The sequence below is a fragment of the Phaseolus vulgaris genome, chromosome 10 (genome assembly GCF_000499845.2).
Source record: "Phaseolus vulgaris cultivar G19833 chromosome 10, P. vulgaris v2.0, whole genome shotgun sequence".
Taxonomy (NCBI): Eukaryota; Viridiplantae; Streptophyta; class Magnoliopsida; order Fabales; family Fabaceae; genus Phaseolus; species Phaseolus vulgaris.
The window spans coordinates 4,331,509-4,359,498 of record NC_023750.2 but is presented as its reverse complement, the minus strand read 5'-3'; the positions used below and the strand labels follow the sequence as shown (position 1 = coordinate 4,359,498).

General features: G+C 33.2%; 2 protein-coding genes and 1 pseudogene across 4 annotated transcripts; 2 read left to right on the top strand and 1 right to left on the bottom strand.

Moving 5' to 3' along the window:
- Nucleotides 1–48: 48 nt before the first annotated feature.
- Nucleotides 49–14,332, top strand: LOC137818293 (sugar transport protein 12-like; annotated as a pseudogene). Its single transcript, XR_011082052.1, has 8 exons — nt 49–184; nt 275–1,638; nt 4,706–4,726; nt 7,883–7,954; nt 13,151–13,284; nt 13,474–13,627; nt 13,726–13,836; nt 13,921–14,332. The product of XR_011082052.1 is annotated as a sugar transport protein 12-like (transcript).
- Nucleotides 14,333–15,815: 1,483 nt separating this feature from the next.
- LOC137819606 (disease resistance protein RPV1-like) lies at nt 15,816–17,695 on the bottom strand. Its single transcript, XM_068623504.1, has 2 exons — nt 17,089–17,695; nt 15,816–16,985 (listed from the first exon to the last, which is right to left on the bottom strand). The coding sequence occupies exons 1-2, from the start codon at nt 17,580–17,582 to the stop codon at nt 16,334–16,336; spliced, it is 1,146 nt and encodes a 381-aa protein (XP_068479605.1). The 5' UTR covers nt 17,583–17,695; the 3' UTR covers nt 15,816–16,333.
- A 912-nt stretch (nt 17,696–18,607) lies between these two features.
- LOC137818320 (disease resistance protein RPV1-like) lies at nt 18,608–22,769 on the top strand. 2 transcript variants are annotated; one of them, XM_068621664.1, is made up of 6 exons: nt 18,608–19,187; nt 19,279–20,362; nt 20,446–20,709; nt 20,820–21,545; nt 21,955–22,400; nt 22,581–22,769. In XM_068621664.1, the coding sequence occupies exons 1-6, from the start codon at nt 18,622–18,624 to the stop codon at nt 22,582–22,584; spliced, it is 3,090 nt and encodes a 1,029-aa protein (XP_068477765.1). In that variant the 5' UTR covers nt 18,608–18,621; the 3' UTR covers nt 22,585–22,769. The 2 variants fall into 2 exon arrangements, with proteins under 2 accessions (XP_068477765.1, XP_068477766.1); XM_068621665.1 differs by lacking the exon at nt 22,581–22,769 and having other exon boundaries at nt 18,624–19,187; nt 19,356–20,362; nt 21,955–22,488.
- Nucleotides 22,770–27,990: the final 5,221 nt, after the last annotated feature.

The window sequence follows — 27,990 nt, the reverse complement described above, 5'->3', positions numbered from 1 at the left end:
TGAGATTTTCATTTGAGTAGAAGTATAGTGTTAACTAAAAGGTTGAGAATGGCAGGAGGTGTGATCGGAACTGGGTCTACGAGAGGAAAGAACTATTCAGGAAGACTCACATTCAGGGTCTTCATAACATGTTTGGTAGCATCATTTGGAGGTCTGATCTTCGGTTACGATCTTGGCATATCAGGTATGTGTTCATATGTATTTTTGGAACAATTTTTTTCTATTTGTGCCTTGTTCTTTTGTTTATCAATGACATGGACATGAACATATGTAGGTGGTGTGACTTCTATGGATCCTTTTCTGAAGAAGTTCTTCCCTGTAGTGTATGAAAAGGAGAACAACATGAAGCCTTCTGATAGCCAGTACTGCAAATTTGACAGCCAAACATTGACGTTGTTCACATCGTCTCTATATTTGGCTGCTCTTGTTGCATCACTCTTTGCATCTAGTGTCTCTCGAATCTTCGGAAGGCGTCTCAGTATGATCTCTGGGGGTGTGCTCTTTCTTGCCGGTGCTGGACTAAATGCCTTTGCTCAACACGTTTGGATGCTCATTGTTGGTCGCATTTTTCTTGGCTTTGGAATTGGATTCGCCAATCAGTCTGTGCCAATTTATATGTCTGAGGTTGCTCCCTATAAGTTTCGAGGAGCTCTTAACATGATGTTCCAGCTAGCAATCACCATTGGCATTTTCGTGGCCAATGTTCTCAACTACATATTTTCCAAAATGGAGAATGGAGAAGGTTGGCGCTACATTTTGGGCTTTGCTGCAGTCCCTGCCATCATGATCATCATTGGTGCATTCTTTCTTCCAGATTCACCAAGTTCTTTAATCGAACGTGGTCTGGTCGAGGAGGCCAAGAAGGAACTCATCAAGATTCGAGGAAGTAATGACATTGAGGAGGAGTTTCAAGATCTTGTGGCAGCAAGGGAATCCTCCAAGGCTGTGAAACATCCTTGGGCTTCTTTGCTAAAGAGGCAATACAGGCCTCAACTCACATTTGCGGTGTTCATTCCATTTTTCCAACAACTCACTGGCATGAATATGATAGTGTTTTATGCTCCTGTTTTGTTTAAAACCATTGGTTTTGGAGCAAATGCTGCTCTCATGTCTGCCATGATCACTGGGGGTTGCAATGCAATTGCCACTCTTGTCTCCATACTAATTGTTGACAAGTTTGGAAGACGCACTCTTTTTTTAGAAGGAGGTGCACAAATGTTTATCTGTTAGGTTGTGATTACTGTGGCGATTGCATGCAAATTTGGACTTGATGGAAACCCAGGAGTGTTGCCAAAGTGGTATGCTATTGTGGTTGTGTGTGGCATATGCATGTACGTGGCAGGATTTGCATGGTCTTGGGGTCCTCTAGGATGGTTGGTTCCAAGTGAGATTTTCTCACTTGAAGTACGATCAGCTGCTCAAAGTGTAAATGTCTCTGTCAATATGATCTTCACGTTTGCCATTGCCCAGATCTTCACCTCCATGCTCTGTCACATGAAGTTTGGACTCTTCATTTTCTTTGCATGCTTTGTCGTTCTCATGACCCTATTTATCTTCAAGCTTCTCCCAGAGACCAAGGGGGTTCCTATTGAAGACATGCATGTTGTTTGGCAGACTCACCCTTACTGGAAAAACTTTGTCCAACCACCTCATGTTCCAACTATTGGCACCATTGTTTAATTTTTTATATATTAGGATTAGGGTTGGTAGTATGCATTTTTCACATTAGGGTTAGTATTTTTAATTTCAATTTGAGTTTTGTATCTAGAAATATATATATATATATATATAAAATAAAGAGGATACATCTCTTTTCTTTACATATTTTTTACAATTTTATATTTTAAATAACTATTTTTTTCAATTCCAATAACTAGTCACAATAAAAAATTACCTACACAATAAAAAAGTTATCTATAATAAAATAAAATAAAATATTTACTTTTATAATTATTTTTAATAAAAATTTATAATATAATACTATATTTTTATTTTAATAGTTATTAGAATATTTATAAAGAGGATACACATATTTTATACACAAAATTTCTTACAATTTTACCTCTGAAATAGTTCTTTTTTAAAAATTCAAATAACTATTTACAATTAAAAAAACTACCTACACAATAAAAAATGACCTACGATAAAATAAAATAAAAATTAAAGTTCATAATTAATTTTAATAAAGATCTTTTTATAATTTAATAATATATTTTATTTTCAATGGTTGTTATAATAATAATATTTTTTTCATGAAAAAAAAGAAAAAAATATACAGTATTTAAATTATTTATCTTTTAATAAAAAAATACCATAGGGTGGGTGCTTGTCAAGTGGAGGTGAAAAATACCAAAATGTTGAAGAATTAAAATATGATTGAAGATGTTCGTGACGGCAAGAGTAGAAAATAAAATTTTAATTAGGCCTGAACAGTGATTTTTCGGTTTTGTTTTTATCTTTTGATTTATCATTTATGTAATAATATATATAATAATATTATTATTTTTCATTATATTATATAATATTTTCATATTTTATTTTATATATTTTTCTATATAACTATTTTTTTTATATATATTTCACTTCACATATAACATTTTTATATTATAAAATCACTTAAAATATTTACTTATCTATCTACCTACAATCTAATATACACAAAAATATCACATATTTTATTTTTAAATATAATAGTAAATTTATGTAAACTTACATTTTACACTTTTAAAAAAAATTAAAAAATCCTCACACTCATAACATCATTCACAAACTTCAACGGATTTTTTTCAGAAATTCACTATAACCTACTCCAATCCAAACATATTTACTTTCCTCTCAAATCCTCACACATCTAGTTCCTTAAATCATAACACATTCCCTTCCCAATCCAAATAGTTGTTACAAAAATTCAAACTTTTAAATGTGAAAAATATAAAATTTTAAGGTAATTTTTCTAGATTTAAAGATACAATATAGTTTGAGTACTTCTTAAAAGATTAAGGTGTTAACTTAACAATTTATGTTTGAGTTCAAATGTCACACATTATAATATTTCCTTATAAACCCCACCAATCAAGTTTTGTATATTCTAAATCCCCATTTAAATCCTAGACTTCGATTCTTATACAATCCTCATGGAGAATATAAGGTAATTGATGTAGTGGGAAAACCCAAAACATGGTTAGAAATGTTTTCACCCAATTTCTTTTTAATTTATCCACTTAGTTATAATTAATGATATCACTATCTGCACAATAAAAATATAAGAAATAGTAATAAAATTAAATAAAATTTTAATATTTTAATGAACAAATATTTAATATCTAACAAAATAAAATAAATATGAACAATAATTTAATGAATCAAATAATGTATAAAGAAATTAATGTAAATAAAGTTTTATATAAAACATTGACCACCACCCATTTTTATTAAAAAGGTATTAGATCTCTCTTTAAAGGTGTTAAAAATAAAAAAGGGCAGACTCGCCTATAGCATGCCTAGTTGCCAGGTTAGACGAGTTAGACCAATACGAGTTAACAAATTCAAAAAGTTAACCTAGCCATCTAAATGGTAACGGATTGCTGAACTTGGATCGTGATCGTTTTGACATCCCTACTAAAGATCACCATCAAAAAATAAAAAAACATGATGATAAGATCCTCAAAATCAATGACTAAAAATCATTACAACTTAAAAGACTGATGTAATATTCTTAAAACCGAGAACAAGCTTATAACATTATAAGATTTGTGATGAGATTACAAAATAATTTGTTTATAATGTATAAACACCCAATATTTTACTTATAATTTTGATAAATTTTAACTATTAATAATAAAGTAACTTTAAGATATTATTATTATTATTATAATATATTTTCAGAAGCTATAAGTTTTATATTTTGACAGGAGGACCAATGTGAGGTTCTCTTCTGTATCCAATAGCCCAATCAGACCAAACCTTACAATTATTATTCCTTTGACAATGAAACGCTAGTGAGTCAACAGCGACAACTTCCTCGACACGTTGTTGTTCGCGTTACCTCGTTCCTCTTCCTTGGGTTTTCTTTCTCTTGCTTCTCCTTCTTCGTTCCCTGGAAAATTCTCGAACATTTTCCCTTCTCTCTCCATAACTCACAATCCATAAACACAAACACAACCATTTTTATTTATTATCTAATTTATATTTTCACGCATTAAACACCCTATTTGTATGCATCCATTTGCGAGTAATAGAATTTTCTAGAAAGATAGAAAAGTGAGCGAAATGGGGCCAAACGCTGCGGCGGCGAAACAAGCGGAGAAGCTTCGTATTAACGGCAATACTTACTTCAAGAAAGACCGTTTTGGTGCTGCCATCGATGCTTACACCGAGGTATTCTTCTTCTTCTTCTCCGGTTATCTTTAACGGGAATTTGAGTAATTGATAAAAAATCACCTTTTTTGTTTGGTTTGAAGGCGATTACGCTGTGCCCTAATGTTCCGATTTATTGGACGAATCGCGCGCTGTGCCATCTCAAGCGCAAGTATGTGTGACCTTTTCATTTCGCGCCTGTTTGTGGTTTTTTTAATTTAATTTGATGCGTGTAATTTTTCGGAAATTTAGAGATTGCAATGCTATTTAGGATGGTCTTTGTTAATGTGTTTGGTTTGGTTGTAGTGACTGGGAGAGAGTAGAGGAAGATTCTCGGAAGGCAATTCAGTTGGACAGCAATTCAGTTAAGGTTTTTGTTGCTGATTTTCCTTGTGATTTTGTAGTTCCTTTTTTCGTGCACGTGTTGGTTAATTATTTAGCTTACGTGGTTTTAGTGTAGGTTCATTTGATGATTTAAGTGTGTTGGTGATTCTTAGAAGTCTAGAGATATGACTAAAACGGAGTATATTCAAGTGATTGCAAATGTCATCTTACAAAAGACTGTTATGTTGGGTTGAGTTAGGAGTAGATTCCCACTTTATGTATGATGACCTATTCTAGTGAAGTTTGTTGGACCTATTGTGTCATTTCTTATAGGTTGTTATTAGACCACTTACAAATATCTAATTCTACACTTAAAATGTTGGCATGTTTGCATGGGGGGTGGGTTGAAGACCTGACATTAATCAAAGATAGAGCTAAGATAGAGTCATAATTGAGTGGATACCTCACCTTATAGGATTGAGTTAGGTCCCCTAAACCCACTTTTTAAGAAAGAATGTGGAATTTCCTTTAGAATTGAGTGGGCTACATTTCATTATGTCTTGGTTTTGAGATAGATGCATTTGTGCTTAGTGGTTTGTGGCTTGCAAACTTTATGTTCGTCATTGAGCCTTCAACTGTGAATTACCAAGCCTAGATACTCAAAAGATGAAAAATATAGCTGGATGCATTGATAGTAATACATGTGTGATAGTATTTTCCAATTTTTTTGAACCTCCAGTGATAGATGCATCTGGACTATGACTTTGATGATTTGATTGCCTTCTCCTGTGTCCTTAAAGGTATAGTTAATGACAGAAATTATCCTTAAAAGAAAATGGAAAAGATTGGTTCAAATTTGATATCAATATGGACCTGATTATTTTTCATTTTTTTAAAACTTTTATTGATCGATGCATCTGGGATATGATTTTGGTAGTTTTCTTAATTTGAATGCCTTTCCTTTTCTATTCTTAAAGTATTGTAAATGGTAGACAATCATACAGAGTTCAGGCTTCTTTTAAATAAATGTGTATGCACTTCGTGATCCATGGCTTACAAAACTTCATGATGGCCATGGATTCTTGAAATATAAACTATAAAGCCTAGATACTAAAAATATGGCAAAGACCGGTGATGGATGCTTATTTTATGCCAATATATGATAGTGTTTTTCTTCTCTATTTATTTATTATTGTTGAACTTTTATTGATCCATGCATTTGGGATATGGCTTTGATAACTTGAATGCCTTTTCATCTGTATTCCTTACACAGTTATAGTAATTGGTAGACACCTATATAGAGAAAGCTAGATAATTTGGGATTTTGGTTATGATTCCATTTTTTATAAAAATTGTGATCATTATCCACTGATATACATATTTATGTTTGAATGAAAAATTTTCAATGTCCAATGTCTCTGTACAAATATTGTGCATTTATATAAAATATGTTTATTTAATTTATGGTAATGTTTTTAGGCTGTATCATATATTGTATTTGTAAGAATTTTCTGAATCCTTGTATACACGTTGAATTGTACCTGTGTCATATTAACTAATGAGGTATTAAATATTGGAGCTTCATAAAATGTGAAGTAGTTCTATGTGAAAACATTGATAGCACAACTTTAGTGTTTTTATATTACATTGCTAACTGAGGAGGTATATTCATATCACACATATACTTTTATTTCAATTTTTCCTTGCTATTGCTTAGTGGCTGTTATGAATGTAGCCTATAAAGTGACAGATGCTGCAGTGAGGGCTGTAAAAAAGGGCTGCCAAATGCTGCAATGAACAGAAAAAAAAGGGACAGGCTGATGGTGCTACATGCTGCAATTAAGCAGCAGGAAAGTGTCACAAATTAATGAAAGTGCCAAATATTGCAATGAAGGCAACAATAAAAGGGGTACACAAAACAGGAACGAGGCAGCTGCAAAACAAATAAGTGGCTATTTTGAAAGAGAAATCCAATATCAAGGAGGGTCAAAACGAAGGAGCAAGAGCAAAACAGTAGCAATTGTTAACAAACAAAATAGGATCAGCATTTTATGACATGAGAAGAGGAAATTCAAGTAAAACTCCACATTTAGGGAGATATGGGGCAAGTCACAGTGGATGGTTTTACTTTGATACCATGTCTAAAGAAAGATTTGGAAGAAAGGAATACATCTGAATTGTATTCTTAACTTGTATTTTCTGAGAGACTATAAAGTATTTATAGTCTTCATCTCACCTAATTAAGGAAATAGGAGAGGATAGATACTGCATACATATGAAATAAAATCTGCCTATTCTATGAAATGAGAACCAGCCATTTATGGGAATAAATCTTCAGCCTAGATCTAGAAATAGAAATAGATTAATTTTCTTGGTTACATTTCAACATAAACCATCATTTTCAATCTTAAATAGTGGTGTGGAGTGGCCAACACTATAATTGCTGTAGCAGGATGACTGCTATAGTGAATACTGTATGGTACTAATAAAATAGTTTATCTTACCCAAATATAAATGCTGAAAAAAAAATCCCAAAATGGAGGACATATCCATAATCAATAATCACAATAGGCAATAATGCTAAAATCTTTGAAATTTAAGTTTTAATTGGATGATGTCGTGAGCTCATGATTGAAGAGGACATAGAAGATGACTAATGAAGTTGGAAAGCAAGACAAAATTAGAACACTGCACGAAGATAGAAAAGATGTTGAGCACTTACAACAGATAGAGGACTTGGAACCAAAAACGGATGAGAAACTGAGCTAGAGGAAGGGCATGGACATTTCTTCCAAATTCTACTCTAAAGAAAGACATTTGTGGGAACTGTCATTTTTGGCTGGGGGAATGGGCTAGCTAGTATTCAACTGTTCCCGTCATATATCAGAGCCTAGCATGTATCAGAACCTCGGACTAATGTGTTTGATTAATGGAGTGTGCATATATATGAGTGTATGTGCATGCGTGGTGTACCATCTGGACTAACTTTGGAATAAGTATGCAATTCTGGGATATTTACTTTGTAATGGTTTGCAGTAGAGCTGTATGCAATTCTGTAAAACCATTTTCTTGGTGGAAGTTGTTGGTGGCTATATTATATATCTGTTATTTGTTGCCTGTTGATCATTTACTTTTTCATTCTTAATCTGTGTTTGTTGATTGTCTTGTTTCCCTCTGAATTTTCTTTTTCTATAAATTTCAGGCCCACTATATGTTGGGGCTCGCATTGCTTCAGAGAAAAGAATCTGCCAAGGGAATAAAAGAATTGGAGAAGGTTTGTCGACATTAAACACCTTTTCGGTGTGTTTCTTGCACATTTGTTAGTTTGTTATATTATATCTGTTGCAAGAAATCATTTAATTTTTAATTGCTTGTCAAGGTAGTTAAACTCGAGATCTATTCAGACTCGGAAAGGAGATACAAAATTGTGGAATCGTAATGAGTGTAAGATTCCATAAGATATATAAAATTCATATATATGCATATATATAGCATAACATAATGAGAGAAGAAAACCCTTGTAACACACCAAATGTTAATTAAGCTTAAATTTATAATCATAGATTAATAAGTATGTGAAAGTCAATGACTAAACCCCGTACAAAACTAAGAAGTCATAAATAACAAACAATGCAATGTAAAATACTACAGTATGTGATTACTCCTAGTACAAAACACAACTTTGAACGCCTAAACTAGACCACTAAAATATATCATCCCAATTAAAATCATAATCCCTCAAAAGATCCTCATTTTGTCCATAGAAAGAGAACCAATGAACCGCTCAAACAAAGCAGCAAAAGCAGAGGAACCACCCAGAGAGTCGTAAAGCCTCAGTCCTGGCTGAGAAGAGATCTGGTTCAGTGGCTCATGCAACGCTTTCAGGGCTTGGTTGAGAGAGGACACAAATTTTGTGCTGGAGGTTGAAGAAGATGCACTAATGTCAGGTTACCGAAGGTGATCTCCTCTATTTTAGTGTGGGGGGTTACAGAAAAGTTGGGTTTAGGGCTTGGTTTTTTATGGACTTAGTTTTACAAAAACCTAAAACGAAGAAAAGAGAAAGAAACTTGATCCACTGCTGAATGTTGACACATAAAAGAACACAAACTCGGGAAACTCTGAAAGCAGTGATTCTGAGCATGCACAAACTTGCTAAGGCATGGTAAAAACGTGATACTACAAGTTGGAACACAATTTTGACTACCATGTTGATTGTTAGTAAAATCATGCGGTTGAAGTGTTAAACTTGTAGAATTTCTTGTTGCTTACTGTGTTTGTGACGAGTGAATTTAAGAAGTTCATACACTTGAGAAATGTTCCATCACAATCCAATGATAAATAATAAAATTAATGAAATCTTTTATTAATCTAAAATTCTAAATTACATATTATGATTTACCTTAAGATTCTTCATGGTTTATTTATTGACTTGAATAAGTTTCAGGTCCCCAATATATGATGATTTTGTTAGTACCCAATTTTTTTTCTTTCAAATTGAGTATATGATAAAACTAAATATTTTTGGTTAAGTCACTTTTGTTACGTGTGTTATTTCTACTACCCACATGTCTTTCAAGTTGAAACACGTGTCACATAATCTGAAGTGTTGAGAAATCATATGCATTAAGTCCTTTTTGTCACCGATACTAACAGAAGATATGTCACCTTATGATAGAAAACATATTGGTTATCTTAAAAAACAAGTTGAGGGATCAAAAGAAAAATCTAAAAGTATTCCAGGGATAGGTTAAAAGTGTCACCATAATAGAAGGGTGAAATACAAATGAATGTCTTTTTTCAGGGACTTAAACCAAGATTTAATAATTTATTAGGTACCTAATTTTAAAAAAAATATTGAATACTAAATCGGTTGTATATTGTGGGATTGAAACTTTTTTAAGCCGAATTTATTCTACAAATTATGACTTGAATCATTTTACTAGGTGTCCTTTTGAGTCATGTTTAGTTTAGGTTAGGTTTTCTCAAAACAATATTGCTTATACTTTCATTCTTCATAACTGTTACATGTCCTTCATTTAGCTCATGGTGACATCTATAACAATCAACTGTGATATAAAAGTGGTCATTGGGTTTGTTGGAGATTAGTGGCACCGACTAGTCAAAATATCATCTATCACCCTGGGGACTATGATATTGTTAAGTTTTAAGATTTAAACTTTTGGGGTGATTCACGAAGAATATAATATATACAAATTTAAGTCACAAAATGCGCATTTAACATGGTTCAAACTTTTATTGTTGTTTAACTTGTGAATAAATGTGAGAAAAGAAACGTCAGATCTCTCTCTTAGAAGTCTCTTAGATCTCTCTTCATATTCACAACACATTTATATAATTGTGTATCTTGCAACAAAAGTACAAAAAGGGAGAAAAAAAACAAAATAAAGTCCACCTGTAGGACTTGGATCCAAAGATAATGTAAACTATTCCAACGTTCCCCATCAAGCTAGGGTATATAGATTATATTATATGTACCAAACTTGGAACATATAGAATAAACCCAAGGTCATCTTAAGAGTTTCTTCAAAATACCTACTTGTTGATTATTGGTGCTATCAAACTATTAAGTGCAAACTTTTTTGGACAATAACTTTTCTCAAATAAAATGACAAGTAATTTTTGTTTTTGGTTCTTTCACGAAACATAGGGTTGGAAGTAATGCTAGCTGCTTGATTATCACAATACATTGTCATTTGCTGAATTTCACAATTTCAGCACTTTGAGGAATTGTTTTATCCACACAAGTTCATAAGTGAGTGGTGCCATTGTCCTATATTTAGTTTCAGCACTTGGATTTTTTTTTTCTTTTCCAAGAAATGATATTCCTTCAATAAAAATACAATATCTAGTAATGGAGATTCTGTCTCTAGTAGACCCTGCCTAGAGATTTAGGTATTTCTTGAATCTTGTGATAGTAGACCTTATCTTGGAACCTTTTAAAGGTATTTGAGGATTCAAATTACAACATTCCAATGATTAATATGAGGAGTCTATATACCCTGACTAACCACACCCGCTATGAAAGACAAGTTAGGTCTAGTAATATGAGATTGCAACTCGTCTTCTATATTCCTTTGTGTTTGAGAAAGCTTCACCATGTTTCACTATCTATTTATGATTTGGATCCATAAGACTATCCATGGGTCGTCTACAGTCAATCATGTGTGTTTCTTATAGAATATCTAAAGCATATTCTTTTTGAGAATTTACAATACCCTATTTTGATTGAGCCACTTCAGTGCCCAAAAAGTATTTGAGACATCTTAGATCCTTGGTTTGAAAGTGATTTCATAAAAGTTATTTTATTTGAGAGATTTTGGTAGTATTATTCCATGTAATGACTATGTCATGAACATAAACAATTAAGTATACATATTTTTCAGGAGAGTATGATAGTAAAAATTCGAATGATTTGTTGTGGTTCAACTCAAAGATTTGAATATTGTGGTTAAATTTTCTAAACTGTGTGTGGAGATTGCTTGTGATCGTAGAGAGACCGACACAATTTTCTAACCAACCAAACACTCCTTGAGGTAAAATCTCAGATAGTTTGCTCCATGTAAGTTTCCTCCTGTAGGTAACCATGAAGAAACAAAATTCTTAATATCCAATTAATGGAGTGATTAATGGTGAATAACTGCCATGGCAAGAAAGAGTCGGACAATATTCATTTTTACCATAGGAGAAGTATCCCCATAATGTAGAATATATATTTGAGTGTATCTTTTAGCCATCAATCTAGCTTTAAGCTGCATTTGGATTAAATGATGAAAAGTGAGGGAGTGGAAGATGAAAGAAATGAAGGAAAGAGGGTGGAAAGTGAAGATGGTTGGACTGGGTGAAAGAGAGTGAAATGAGTGGAAAGTGTGATACTTTTATTTGTTATTAATATTTTGTTCATGGTAGTTGAATCGAGATACAAAATATGTATTAAGAGAGCTTATATTTTGAATTGTGAATTATTTTTTATCATTAATAGTAAGATTCATAAGCATTAAAAAAATGTAACTTATACTTAAATATGTAAGACATATAAACATGCAAAGATACAATTAATAACAAAAGAACCACAAGACATATAAACATGCAAAGATACAATTAATAACAAAAGAACCACATATTGCTGTATAAGATTCCTATAATCATGGCTTTATAATTCTGCATTATAGCCATCCAAAAAATAAGTGTTGTTGCTGCTCCTATTTGTAGGAAGACATTCACAATAGTCTCAAGTAATATTAGGCTCCCTTTTTATATAGATAACTGACTCAGCAGCAGTAGCACATGTAAAGCAAGGGAAGGGACCGTCTAAAAGGAGCAACATCAATGCACCAAGACGTGTTGTTGAAGAGTAGAAAGGGTTACATGCTCACTTCAGATATTCCACTATTCCGCTCACTTTGTGCTAATGGTCGGAGGAAAGCACAAACGACCATTACACATCTATTTTCACTTAGTTTGTGCTAAAAAAGAAAGCAAATTTGGACTTTTTATCAAACTAGGTCACATGACCCGACCTAGTTCGGGGTGAAACCTTAATGCAATTTCATCATGATTCAAGTCATGATTCAAATAAGAATCGTGGTTTCATAGTGGTTCGGAAGAAAAACGATTGTTTTGACGATTCGCATCGTGGGGGAAAAGAATTGTATGATTCGTATTACTCGGAGAAAAGGATGGTGGCCAATGATGGCAAAAGGCTGTGGATAGTTTTTCTCGTCGGAGATATGCTTTGATAATAGATATGTGAGGAAAGATACTTAAGGGATCTCTCTTCATATTCAAACACACACATATATGCATATATATATTTGTGTATATCGTGTAACATAAATATACGAAGAACAAGGAACAAAATAAAGTCCATCGGGCTCTAGATGTCAAATAGGTATAAAAGGCCGTGGACAGTTTTTCTCATAGGAGATGTGCTTTGATACTAACTTGATAATAGATATGTAAGGATAGATACTTGAGGGATCTCTCTTCATATTCAAACAAAGACACACATATGTGTGTGTATGTATATATATATATATATATACACATGTATATTTGTGTATATCTGGTAACATAAGTATACAGATAGAAAGTAACAAAATAAAGTGACAAAAGGACAGCTTTTACAGTTACTTCGAAGATATTATAAACTATTCGATTGGTATAGAAGTAGAAAAGCAAAAGAAAAATAGAAACTAATCTACCTCACTGAAATTTTCACTTTATTGAAAATGACTAATATGACAGATTGTCTAAATATCGGCTTACCTACGGAGCTGAAAATGGACATGGTGCTCCTACCTTTTGAATTTGATATCACAGCTAATTAATATAACTTTCTTAATTATCTACTCTATGCTGTGCTCTTCTGAGATACAAACAGTCATTTTACCCGTTTTCTTTTTCATTTCAAATACCTGATGATTCTGTTTTGTTTGTGATCATAATTAAGGCTTTGGATCTCGGGAGGGGTGCCAATCCCAAGGGCTATATGGTAGAAGAAATATGGCAAGAGCTTGCAAAGGCAAAATACCATGAGTGGGAGCGATTATCGTCCAAACGATCATGGGAATTGCAGAGTTTGAAGTATGTTTTTCTGGTGATTGTCGGGCCTATTATCTGAGGGTCGTTTTGCAGTGTTTGCAGTTTTGTTGTCTCTGAATATATTTTTTATTACTAAATGCACACTGATTTTAGTTTGCCTATAACATTCATTAGTGATTATTACTTAGTGTTCATGTCAAGTGTTGTCATAAGATGTGTTAAATGTCTCAGAGAAGCTTGCGAGTCTGCTCTGAAGGAAAAACATTTTCTCGAATTCTCCCAAAGGGAAGGATTTGTAGATGATCCCACTACTGCCCATTCGGAACAATTAGAGGCTTTAGAAGTAGTCTTCAATATAGCTGCAGAAGCCGATACACCTACTGAGGTGTGTCCATGTCTCTTTTTTTCTTTGTCTTCATCAAATCTTCTTTTTGGAAATTGCCATGTTTATTAATCACACAGCATGGCTTGTTGAGTCTACAGGTGCCAGATTATTTATGTTGTAGAATCACACTCGACATTTTTCATGATCCTGTAATCACCCCAAGTGGGCTTACATATGAAAGAGCAGTGATTCTTGAACACCTTCAGAAGGTAACCTGATTTTCTCATTTCTTCTTATTGAATGTTTTCCTATTCAATGAAGCCTGTGTACAATCCTTCAACTTTCTTATACAGGTGGGTAAATTCGACCCTATCACGCGGGAACCACTTGATCAATCACAGTTAGTGCCAAACTTGGCCATTAAGGAAGCAGTTCAGGCATTCTTGGACAAACATGGTTGGGCTTACAAGGTAGACTAACGGAATATTAGGTCACAAATTAACTTTATATGGTAGTTTTATCTGCTCAGCAATGCAGCAGCAGGATGTTGAATTCTGCAATTGTTGCCGAAGTTGTTTGTTTTAATTTTTTGCTGTTTCATGGCGTCCTGACTCTTGAACACCCATCAAAGTGTATATATGTGGTTGATGCCATGTATTGTGTAAATATAGTAGTATGCATATCAATGTTTGCTGAGACTACTTTTTTTAGTCTGTCTTGTCAAAATATTGAACCTATCCTTTAAACAATCATAGTCTTTTCTGAGATAGTACTGTGCAATCTCACGATCACCAAGGACAAGAAATTACTCACAGTCACTTGGTTTATTCAAATCGATAAATATTAATTAGTAATGTTTGTTTCATGTAGATATGAATATGTATATATTTAGTTATCAAAATAAAATGGTGTTAGTCGTCTGTTTTTTGATTTAACCTTTTGTTATCTTTTCATATTCATAAATAACTTGTTGGTGTCATTCTTCTCCTGTCATGCACCAAAATCACTTTATTGTATTTGTCCTTCATTTGCATTATAGTTCTTTAGGTCTTTTGTATATTTCCATCTTTGCACGTTTTTTTATTTTATTTTAGGGTTTTTTTACAACAGCTATTTCATTCTAGGCAAATTCTTACCCTCAATCTTTTTGAACCTGCACCTTACATATTTTTTAATTTCCAAAAAGGCCCTTCATTCTGGAAATGAAGATCCAGAATTGGAAAAAAATATATTTTGGGAAACTAGATCCGAAATAGATTGTGTTGTGGAAATTAAAATCTTAAATAAAATTCAAAAATCAAATTTCTATTGTGGAAAAGCAATTTTGGAATGAAAAAAACATATTCGGGAAAAGGATTCACAATGTATTTTTATCCGTACCTCCTTTTTATTTAAGGATATTTTTGTTATTTCATGAAAATTGGGTGCAGGTTAAAGTTCAATTTTGATAAGGTGCAGAATTTGATAAGTTCAAATTTGATAAGGTGCAGTGCAGGAAGTAAAGGCCTTCCTTCTAATTGAAAGAAGAATATCATTATACATAAGTTTCATTTTCTTCTCTCCAAAACCTAAAATGTAACTAAACTGTATGGCTTGTGTAACTTCTTTTTTTTTTAAGCTGAATAGGTTCACTCAAAAATAGAAAATAATTATATTTCATCTAATATTTAATTTCTATAATTTAATTATATGTACTACGATAATTTAGTTCTTATAATGTAGTCAAGATAAATTAATGTCATAGACTAAAGTATTTTTAATGAATTTAAATTGTTGTGGTCAACATTTCTTAATTTTTATTTTTTATAATTTAGTTATAGGAAAACGTATGTAATTTTTTTTTATAGTTCTAATATTTTTATAATTAAGTTTCTATAATTTAAAAAAAATAAATTTAACTTTTAAAGATTGAAATAATATAGTACCTATAATTTTAAACAATTTAGAGATTTATTCTTAGAGACTAAATTATAATTTTAAATAATTTAACATATTTAGTCTTACGTATTAAAATGATTTAGTTCAATCATTTTAAGCAATTTTAAACTTTAAGAAAAAGTTAAAAGTCTAATTTTTTTATAATCAACTATGAAATATTCATGCATTGTCTGATTAAAATAATTAATTATATATTCAATTTTAATAACAAAATGAATGTATAGAGCACGTGACATATGATTGAACACTTACAAAAGGAAGATACACTAATGCAATGAAATAAAAAAATCTGACACAAAATGAAAAACAGTGGATATGAAATTATATGTTCATTACTTCAGAGATATTATTTCACCACAATGAATAGTCTTCAAAGAAAATCACTAGTACTTGAAGGCATTTTTACACTAATCTCATGCAAATAAGACTAGTTAGTTGTATCTAGAGACTTGATTATTGCATAGATAGGATGTTTGGGGAATTCGGCTGGGCTCGCCTCTTTCACATGTCAACAGTTACAGAAAAATTAAAAAAAAAAGTACTAGACGATCCAAAATAGTAATTCTTCAAACGATCAGAAATCACTAGAAAATCTAGCAGAACTTCAACTTAGATTTTATCTGAATCAATCTTCATAATATTCTTTTCCATGTCATGTAAACTGTTTAAACTTATTTTAATTTCTCTTGAACTTCATCAATGGGAATATTTTTTAGTTTTGACGATATATTTTCCCAGTCTTCCATTGTCCTATCTCATAAAGGAACCAAGGACCTTAAGAGCTAGTGGTAGTCCTCCGCAATAAGCAACTATGTTTTTTCTGCAAGTTCATTCAAGCCTTTTCTTGGTTTTGCTTCCCCATAAGGCATGCCAATTAAAAGGCTTACGGGGCTCTTTTTTCTTCATAACATCATCCATTTTATAAACATAATCAACTTTGAGTCGGTTCAGTAAACGAATATCTCTAGCTGTAATGATTATCACAGTTCCTTGACCGAACCATTCACGCCTCTCGCAGAGATTTTCTAATAGGCCAAACTCTCTCACTTTATCAACTTGATCAAGCACAATCAGCCACTTTCTTCGATAAAGTTCATCCTGGATTATAGTTCTCATCGCAACGCTTATCTTCTTGTAGTTGGGATTTAGGAGGTAGGATTTTAGGAGATCAAAAGGAACATTTTCTTGCAAATCACAGTCGTATTCTTGATCACAAACTTGTCTAAGATTTATAAAACTCTTACCGATGAATGAACGATAAATTCGATTATAGATGGCTTTGGCTATGGTAGTTTTACCTGATCCTCCCATTCCCCATATTCCTATCATACAGACTCTGGTGGAATGATTTTCAATACATCCAATCACCTTTTCCACGTGCCACTCTAATCCAACAGGAAATTGGGTAATAGACAAGTCTTTATAGTCCAGCAATGTCTGAACGCGGCTAACAATTCGCTCAACAAGTTCAGCATCATGCCTTGAAGATGAAGGGTAATGTATTACGAAAAATAAATCACAACCTTAGCATATGCTTCATTCAGTCTCAAACAGATGAAAGTACGAAGAATTCAGTTGTTTACCTGAAATCTCTGACATCCAAACCACTCATACCTACAGGTCTGTTGAGTTCATAGCTCCGCCTGGACAATGGAAATTTCAGTCGTTCTCCTGAATACCTTTTGTGTGCAGCTTCTTCCAACGCTTTTCGTACGTCCAATAGGTCAATCTCGTAAAATACGGGCACAACTATTTGTCCAAAAATTTCGTTGCATCCAATGATTTTTTCAAGCTGAAGAAGACAGCAGGTAGATTCAGTGTATGATTTGGAGAAAACGATTATTGCAATCTTAGAGGCTGCTATTTCTCGCATGTGTTCTTCCAGCTCCATTCCCTCCTGCAGATTCCCCTCCTTGATGAAAGTTTTGACTTGAGCTTGTAAAAGGGCAGAATGGAGATGAGAAACCAACTTTCTACCGATGTCTTCTCCCCAGAAGTTGATGAACACATCGTATCTGAACTGGGGTTCTGAGTTTAAGAAGGATGATGATGAAGAAGAAGAAGAGGCGAACTCCATCAAAGGAATTGAAGTCAACTCTTCAAAAGCAATGATGTTAAGATGTTCAAATTACAATTGTTTATGGAAGTATCATCTCTTCTAAGAAGATAAGAAGACATCGGATGTGATAGTTGTCATTTGTGGTTACATAGAAACATAAGACTGCGACATTGATAAAAAAAGACGGCTAAAAAAACCATTTTAAAGTTAAAATAGTCGTCGTTTTTAAGTTTTTTTTTTAGTAGAGTGTTACATAAAACTATTTTTGAAATAAGAAATCTAGAAAAAAAAAAACTATTTTTAACCTAATTTTTTTATTTTTAAATTAATTAATTTGAAATTCATAAAATGTATAGTGAAAAATATGTTTCAAAAATATTTTAAATAAAGTAAGTGGAAATCATTTTTAAAAAGGGTAAAATAATATTTTCCAAATATGATGAGGTGCAGGGAAACAATTGTTGGGGTGCAGCCCTTAAATTAAAATTAACATGAATAAAAAAAATAGTACCTCTATGACCATTGTACCAACAACAGAGGCTTTCCCTTGCCAAAGTTTTTATTGTATATCTAAAGCTGAGCTTACTTAGATTATCCAAGGCAACTTTTTCATTAGATATCAAGTCAGTCAAAACGTGCAACAATTTATTTTGAATGCCAATAAGAGCAACTTGTTTATTAATAACAAATCTCATAAAGGATTAAAAACAAGAAGGATTAAAAAACTAAGCAAATGTGAAGGCCAAGAGTATGAAGAAAAGTTTAGGTAGTTTGGTGAGTTGTTCCACTGTGTAGTGTAAGAGAAAGAGAGAGATAGTGACTCTGATTCACTCGCCAAACCATCTGCACAACCATAATTCATTATACAGATCCCTCTTTCCTCATTTCTCCCTTAACGGACAAATATACCCCTCCCCTCTCCATTTCATTTATATAATTCATTCATATTAAAATAATAATCTACATCTATATTATTTTTCTAAAGTAAAATGGGTGCTGCAATTCACGAGTTTCCACGACTATAAAAAATAAATGAATTAGTCTTGGGCTACTTTGAATGGTTTTGTGTCTTTTTTTGACTGTGTTGCATTATTGCTTTCTCTTCTTCTATCAGTTGATGACGTCATCAATTCCTCCCATGGAATTCGCTTCTTCATCATCCAAACTCCCACGGATGTACGATGTGCTCATCAACTTCAATGGAGAAGACATCCAAAGGAAATTTGTTTCTCATCTCGATTCTGCCCTCTCTGCTGTTGGCCTCACCACCTTCCTTCACCACCCCAATGCACTCAACCCAACGCACATCCAACAACCTATTCTCAATCTCTGTCGTGTAGCAATTGTTGTTTTCACCAGAACCTATTCTCAATCTGCTTGGTGTCTTCATCAGCTTCAACAAATCATCAAATGGCACCAAACTTATTACCGACATGTTCTGCCCGTTTATTACGAAATTGAGCCATCTGATGTACGTCTTCAGAAGGGTGATTTTGGTGAAGCCTTCAAAGCAACTGCACAGGAAACATTCTCACGACAACAACTGGAGCATGGCATTTCCAGATGGAGCCACGCACTCACCAAAGCTGCAAATTTCTTTGGATGGGATGAGAACAATCACAGGTAAATCAATCACTTACTCAATCATATTTTAAGCTTGTAATTCAATTTTATTAGTACATGACTTCTTCTATGATTGCTATTGAACTTGAAGGAGTGATGCAGAACTAGTGGATAAAATTGTTAAGATCGTTCTTAATTTACCACTCTTGTCTACAACTAAATTTCCAGTTGGATTACAATCCCGTGTGAAAGATGTGATTCTAACCATAAAAAGTAAATCCACCCAAGTTTTTACTATAGCGATATGTGGAATGGAAGGATCGGGTAGAACCACTCTTGCCAAAGCCATCTACAATCAAATTCATGGTACATTCACGGAGAAAAGTTTCATTGAAGATATTGCACAAGTTAGTCAAACAAGAGGGTATGTTCCTTTACAAGAACAATTTCTTTCAGATGTAGTAAAAACAAAGGTGGAGATAAGTGACGTTGAGATGGGAAAAAGTATGATTTGGGAAAGACTATATGGGAAAAGGGTGCTTCTTGTACTTGACGATTTGAATGACTATGGCCAATTAGGCCTCTGGGGAACTAGTTCATGGTTCGGTGAAGGAACTGTAATAATCATTACAATGAGAGAAGAAGACCTACCGAGTATGCATGAAGTTGATTCTGCTTTTCGTATTAATCCAATGAACGCAAACGAGTCCCTCGAGCTTCTTAGTTGGCACGCATTTAGAGAACCAAAACCAAAAAAAGAATACCGTGTACTTGCAAAAAGAGTAGTTGCTTATTGTGGAGCACTACCTCTAGCTCTCGAAGTCATTGGAACTTATTTATACAAAAGGACGAAAGATGAATGGAATAGAGTATTGATAAGATTAGACAATATTCCCCAGCATGAAGTTCCACAGATATTGAAAATAAGCTTCGACGGTTTATCTAATCAAATAGAAAAAGATTTATTTCTTGATGTATGTTGTGTCTTTGTTGGTAAAAGCAGAGCCTATGTTACCAAGATCCTAAATGGCTGTGGAGTAGACCCTGATAGTGGAATAAGAGTTCTCATAAAGCGTAACCTCATCAAAGTTAAAGAAAACAACAAATTTGGAATGCATCATTTGCTACGAGAAATGGGAAGTGAAATTATTAGTGAAATTTCAAGAGAGGAATCTAGGAAGAACAGTCGACTGTGGTTTGATGAGGATTTACAACATGTACTGTCAGAGAACACTGTAAGAATATTCTTAATCTATGCTTTTGAAACTTCTTTTGGAAGTGGTTGATTTCTCATGTGCAATACAAATGTTTTTCTTAGCTCTTTTCATCACCGGGTACAAAAGTCATTCAGAGATTGTATAACGGAAGAGATTTCTTCGAACGTTATCCTTTAGAGGTAAGAGACCCATCAAGACTGCTGAAATTCGCTGAAGATTACGAATTCCATCCTAAGAAACTGAGATGGATCAGTCTGCAAAGGTTTTCTTCAAAATACCTACCTAACGACTTTTATCTGCATGATGCAATAGCGATTGATTTAAAACACAGTCTTCTTCGATTCCTTTGGAAAGAAACCCCCAAGGTTTTTATTACGTGTCATTTTCTTTTAAAACTCAGCTTAAAATAGAAATAGTATTTGTTTCCACTTATAACTATTTAATTTTTTCATTTTCTTTTCTAATATTCTTGAAGGTTTTGGCGTGTCTAAAAGTCCTGAATCTTAGTCACTCGAAGTACTTGACAAAAACCCCTGACTTTTCGAGACTACCAAGTCTTGAACAGCTCATTCTCAAAGATTGTCCTAGATTGCGCCAAGTACACCAATCTATTGGATGTCTCTGCAATCTTATACTGCTAAATTTGAAGGACTGTACAAGTCTAAGCACTCTCCCCAGTGAGATATGTAAGTTGAAATCTTTGAAAACTCTCATTATATCTGGTTGTTCGAAAATTGACCTATTGGAAAAAGATATAGTGCAAATGGAATCCTTGAGAACTCTAATTTCTGAAAATACAGATGTGAAACAAGTGCCTTTTTCAATTGTAAGCTCAAAAAGCTTTGCATATTTATTCCTACCTGGATTTGAGGGATTATCACATAATTTTTTTCCTTCTGTGATTCGGTCTCTGATGTCGCCAACAATGAATCCCTTATCTTATATTCATTCCTTCATGGATATGGTGGATAATAGTTGGGATGATATTTCACCATTGCTTAGCAACCTTGCAAATCTTCGAAGTGTTTTGGTGCAATGTGACGCCAAGTTTGAACTATATGAGCAAGTAAAAACTATATTGGTCGAATATGATGCAAATATTACAGAATCAGGAATTTCAAAGGATAAGTTCAAGGCTTCTCTGACTGGCGTTGGAAGATACAAAGAATTCTTCAATACTGTCAGCGATAGCATACCTAAGGTTCTTCTCTAGCTTTCCCTTTGTTTATTACCTTCATCATCATTTTAGTTATTATTTCTGAGAACATAAAATAATCCTAATGAAGTATCTAGTAGAAACTACACTACTGAACTTTTAGCACCCTTCTCTTCTATAGCCCCACGACTTCATCAAAAAGTATTTTAGTTGAATAATCAAATAACCAAGTGATTATACTTATCCTAAGTACATGCAAATTGATTTCCAGTTACTTGTTTACTTCATGGTTTTTTTATTCCCAATGATCGTATAAATATAAACTAAGAGAGACAAAAATAGAAATGCAAAATGATGGTGATATATACACAACAAAACTATAAACCAAATTTGTTTCAATCATGTATAACATTTTTCCTTCACTAAACATGCCCTTGTTTGTCCCATGATGCAGGTATTTGCAAGCAGTGAGTCATGTGATGTTTCTCTCCCAGGTGACAACGATCCTTATTGGTTGGCCCATATGGGTGATGGACATTCTGTTTATTTCACTGTGCCTCAAGATCGTGTGGTGAAGGGAATGGCTTTGTGTGTGGTTTATTTATCAACCTCCGAAATCATTGAACCTGAACTTACTACTGTCTTAATTGTTAATTACACGAAGTGCACATGCCAAATACACAACCATGGCACAGTAATTTCCTTTAATGATGAAGATTGGCCTGACATAATGTCAAATTTAGGATCAGGAGATAAAGTGGAGATTTTTGTGACTTTTGGTGATGGATTGGTGGTCAAGAACACAGCTGTCTATTTGATATGTGGTGAATCAAATGAGTTAGAAAAGGAGGCTGTGCCAAAGAAAAAATCGCTCCTTAAATTCATAAAGAGAACTCTAATGTGAGTTCTAGTAAGTCATTTATATTTGAGAACTTTGAGTTATGGAATTAATCCTTGTGTCCTTCATTGCAATTTATTTTTTCTGATCTGTCCTTGTTTTTCTTTGAGTATTGCTCATACTTAAGAGATTCATATTTATTTTACCCTGTTTCTCACTCCTCACATTGTTTACTTGAACAGCTGATAGCACTTGATCCACCATGTTGATAGCACTTGATCCACCAACACCAATCCTGCTACAATGTTCATACCTTCACTGCTACAATGTAGTAGGCACGTACATGCATCAAACCACCCCTCTCAACCATAAACTGTATAACTTACCATAATTCTTCTTTCCTTCATAATCCAATAAACCATTTCCCATTATATTTCACAACACATTAATAACATATCCGTAATAGTCAAACAACTCTTCACTTCTCATCGTCCTCCCACGCATAATGCCAATATTACTCACTATAATTATTCTACATCTTTCCAAATTTATCTTTGTAGCAAACTTATTTTCCAAAACCCTCCATGTTGTGGTATATGTTGAAGATAGTGCCTTAATCGTCTAAAAATTCTCGTACATGGACATGCCTTCCCCCACTACTTCGCCCTTTAAGATTTTGTATGCTGATTTAACCGTATAATTTGATGTATCTCATTCCTTCCATAGCCACTTATCATCTTTTTCCATGTTTAAACTTGTGTCTTCCAAAACTTGTGCGAGTTGATGCGCTTGGTTATTTTCCCACTCAAATAAATTTTTTCTCCATTATAACTTCTATAACCAATTGTTATTATTCCACCCCCTAACCTGATACAACTTAAAATCTCTGTTTGTTTGTACTTCGAGAAAATAATCTTGGGAACTTATTTTTTAGTTCTTCATTATTTGCCCATTTATCTTCCCAAAAACTAATCTTCATCCCATTTCCTACCTCCCAAGTTATAATATCATCAAATTTACTTTCCCATGAAGCCCATGCTATTTTCCTACCTTCCAAACCTCAATCCCATAAATTTTTTTTCTGCAATTTCACTATCTCCTTCGTCACCATTATTGGCATTCTATATAAAGATAAATGAAACAGAGGGAGAGATGAAAGCACCGATTTAATTAAGCATATCCTACCTGCCGTAGATACAAATTTACCATTCCATCAACCTAATCTATTCCTCATTCTTTCCACCACATCCTCTAGAATTTATCTCTTGTGGCACCCCCAACTAACATTCCCAGATATTTAAATGGTGTTTTCATTACATCACAATTAAGAATTTCCGCAAAACATTGAATCAGATTGTGATTAACTCCCACCCCTCCAATTTTAATCTTTAGAAAATTTACCTTAAAGCCAAATGCTAATTAAAATTAGTTTTGGATTACCTTTATAATAAACACACTTTAAGTATTAACTTTATAGAAAAATAATGTATTATCCGCGTATTGTAGCATATTCACCTTAACCAAATTATCCCAAATCGCCATACTTTTTATCATATTTTTCTCAGTTGCTTTTTCTTACAACCCCTACTAATCCTTTTACCACTATAAGTAACAAGAAATTTTCTAAAGGGTTTCCTTATCTTAGCCCCTTCTGTGGTTTAAATTCCTAAGTTGGAACTCTCATTCACTAATACTGACACCGAAGATGATTCTAAACATGCTTTTACCCAGACTATCCATCTTTCACAAAAACATAACCTTCCTAACATATAGTAGATGAAATCCCATCTTACTGACTCATAAGCCTTCTCTTAATTCACTTAAAAAAATATGTAACTATTTTTTTTCTCTTCATTCCTCTAGAACTTCATTGGCCACAAGCACACTATCCATTAACCCCTTACATTCTAAGAGCGTTGGCTGCCTAAGATCAATAACTTTATGTGACTATGTTCTTCTTGATCTCTTCCCAACAAATTTTATAAAGCCAAAATTAAAGTTGTCACAACGTTTATCTTTGTAATACTTCCTACCAACATTTCATCTTCTCTAGAAATAGTTTTAAAATTTGTATTATCTAACCTGACTTGTTGCTATTCTCCCCCATTGAAAATGTTCTGAAAAATTCTCTAACCTTTTCCTTAACAACCACCTGATCCTCACACCATTGACCATTCTCTAGCAAACCATTAATCCCATTTCTTGACCTTCACCATTTAATTATAGAGTGAAAAAAATTGGTATTAAGATCACATTGCTTCAACCACCTATGATGAACTTTCTGTTGCATTATAACTTCTTGTTTAAAATTATTTCTACTTTGCTTAACAAACACAAACTTACTTTCCTCTCTTCCTTCCTAATCTAACTCGCTCTCGTCATCTCTTGCATCTAACTCTTGAATTATTTTTTGTAGTTCTTCGCCTAACTAATTAACATTTCCAAAGACTTCTTTGTTCCACATTTTTAAATCAAATTTTAGTTTTTTCAATTTTTATTTAAAAATTAAACACCTTACTACCCTGCACCTCATATCTATTCCATTTATTCCATATGAAGTCTTTGAATTTGCCATCTCTTTGCCAGTTATTCAAACACCTAAACAGTTTCAGACCCTAATTCTTACTCGTGTCTTTTAACACCAATGTATAATGACCGAACATTGATTTATGTTAACATATTTAGTTTTTTCTGTTTTATGTTATTGGGCTTTGTTTGTTTGGTCCAACTTTCCTTTTCTGTTTCAGCTAGGTCTTAGTCTTTTGCTTATATATACACCATGTATTTTATTCTCTAATACACAAGTAAATAAGAATTTCTTTTGTATTTTCTTTTCTTTGTTTTTCTCTATTTTATGCTTAAGTCATTGTCTATTTTTCATTTGTAATTAGGGTTCATCAGAACCTCTCTTTCTCCATTGCGATTACGTGTGATTGCGTGCGCTCCATTTGATGCACCACATCAGACAAGGAATATTCATCTTCATTGACTGTAATATGGTATCAGAGCTCTTCATCGAAGAGTTCTGCTGTGCTTCTCTCTAATCTTTATTTCCCCCTTTGTTGTTCTCGGTTATCTTTTTAGTTCTCTTTCAAAATCTTGATTGGGTTTCAAAATCTCTTAGGCAATGTCTAATGAAAACCATAGTCTTCATAGTCTTAATAGTAGTCACATTATTACATGCAATTTCTGTGGTAAATACGGTCATACTGAGGCTGTTTGTTTTCGCAAAGTGGGTTTTCCTTCTGGTAATGTTAAAACCTCAAAGTTTTCTTCTACTAGAAAAGTCTGCACTTTTTGTAATCGTTTTGGCCACATTGTCGACACCTGTTATAAAAAGCATGGGTTCCCTACTGGCTACAAATTCACCAATTGGACATCCCAAGCCAATAATATGATTACTACTGACACTTTTTCTGAGCTTTTTCCTAAAGAACATGATGTAAAGGGGATTCAACTTACATCACAGTAGTGTCAATTCTTAACCAACATTTTGCGTAGGCAAAACCTTGAGGATCATGCCCCTTCCACTCAAATTAATCAAGTCGGCACCTTCTCTACGGATGAAATCCCCAATACTGAGCAATCTTCAACATGTAAGTTTCTCTCTTCACTATCTGCTATAAAAGAATCTTGGATTATTGATTCTAGTGCCACAGATCATGTTTGCCACAATTTGAACATTTTTACTACTTATACTAAAATTAAACCTGTCTTAATTAGTCTTCCAAATGGCCAAACTGTTTATGCCACATATTCTGGTTTAGTACGATTTTCTGATAAGTTTTATTTGTCTGATGTGTTATATGTGCCTCATTTTCAATTAAACTTAATATTTGTTTCTAAACTCACACGCTAACTTAAATCACTCTTTATCTAGGTTATCTAGAAGACAATTTACACTTTTAACACTTGAAGACATTTTCATACTAATCTAATGTAAATAATTAGACTATGAGCTGTTAACATTACAAGAAAAAAAAGCAAGAAGAAAATTGAAGCTTTATTAATTCTAGGTCAAAACACATGAGAAGTCTTACAGCTCCATTTTCAAAATCTGTTTCTGCTAATTTTTCTTGCTCTGAATGGTACTTGGATTCTGTGGCTTGTATGTTTTCAATTAAGTGAGCTTTTGTAAGGTTTGTTCCTTTAGTTGGGTTGTTTGTAGTCCTAAGTTAGTGAGGATTAGGTTGTTTGGAAGATGTGTGGAGTTTTTTTGTGTTTTGGTTTGTATATGAAATGGGGTTCTGATTTTAAGAAGGATGAAGATGATGATGAAGCCAACTCCATCAAAGGAATTGAAGTCAACTCTTCAAAATTCTGAGATCTGATAAGGCATTTGTGGATATTAATTTAAAATTACTTGACGAATTACAAGTTCTCTTAAAACAAAATAAATGCTAATTGAACTCTTCAATTTTTTATTTGAGAAAAAAATTAGCAATCTAGATTCTCTGATGATTTTTTAATACTGTTGTGTCTTTAAATTACATCTATTTTGTTCCATATTAAGTTTTTTAATATTTTTTAAAATATTAAAATTAATATAATTTGGAGAGACAGATTAACACGGTAACCATGCAGATTGAAAAAATAGTTGGTGAGAAGATTTTTCTTTTCTAAAATGGTGCAATTTTGTCAAAGATTTACATAAATTTACACATTTTAAAATTATTGCCCATATAACTAATTTCTCGTACTATCACATCATTTTATTGTAAAGAAGTTGTGTATCTATGATATCACTTTAGTTTTGTGATATTGAAGTTGTTTTAAGTATATACGATTTGATTAATGTTAATCAGGTCTTTTTTTTAATTATTCTAAATAAAGTTGTGCTAGTATAATACCGTCACACCAAAACTGTGTCATATCGATACCATTTTAGTGTAATCTGATTTCAATACAAAAAGACATTGATCACAATATCCTTCTCCATAAAAATATTATTTTTTATCATGACGACAATTTTGTCAGATTCAAATAACACTTTAACCCCAACTTTGCTTAGCAATGTTACAGAGATCAAATTAACTTTAATCGATGACACATGTAGCACATGACTCAAAGTCAGAGTTTTACTAGATGTGTGCTTTAGAAAAACCTTTCCTTTTCTAGGACAAGAGTTGTCCTGGAATCACCAAGATAAACTTCTCCTTCTCCATCCCCACACTTGTGTAGGAGGTAAACACATTTCTGTTTGCATAGATGTGTCTGGTAGACCCACCCATTTGCTCACATTGGTCACAAGATTTACTTGTGAAATGACTGCAACAATGGTATCTTCCCGTTCGACTAGATTTGTCTTGGAAGGATAGTCGTTTTTGGCTCTATTGTCTGCACTAAGGTGCATGATGACCTGACTTTCCACAGACAAAACAATTTCCATTTTTCTTAAAGGTGGGGTTAGCTCCATTGTTACGAATTTATTATTATATTTCTTTTGATGATCAAATTTTTTCTAGCACCTTTTTGGAGTTGGTTTGTCTTCTACTATATTTGCAGACAAAGTTTTGGCCTTTGCAGCAACACACTTCTTCCTGTTTGTGTCTTCAATGATGATGTGGGTGATAAGATATGATAGTGACATTTGTTTGTGCCCGTGCTATAGTTGTTGTTTGTAATTAGTTTTTTTTTTTTTTTTTTTTTTTT

Bases quoted from the DNA above. Each gene is read 5' to 3' on its own strand.
- LOC137819606 (XM_068623504.1), bottom strand. From the start codon at position 17,582: ATGGAGTTCGCCTCTTCTTCTTCTTCATCATCATCCTTCTTAAACTCA. The intron at 16,986-17,088 runs GTAAACAACTGA...TTCATCTTCAAG, and splicing joins TTGGATGTCAGAGATTTCAG to GCATGATGCTGAACTTGTTG.
- LOC137818320 (XM_068621664.1), top strand. From the start codon at position 18,622: ATGGTTTTGTGTCTTTTTTTGACTGTGTTGCATTATTGCTTTCTCTTC. The intron at 20,363-20,445 runs GTAAGAATATTC...TGTTTTTCTTAG, and splicing joins ATGTACTGTCAGAGAACACT to CTCTTTTCATCACCGGGTAC. The intron at 21,546-21,954 runs GTTCTTCTCTAG...CCCATGATGCAG, and splicing joins TCAGCGATAGCATACCTAAG to GTATTTGCAAGCAGTGAGTC.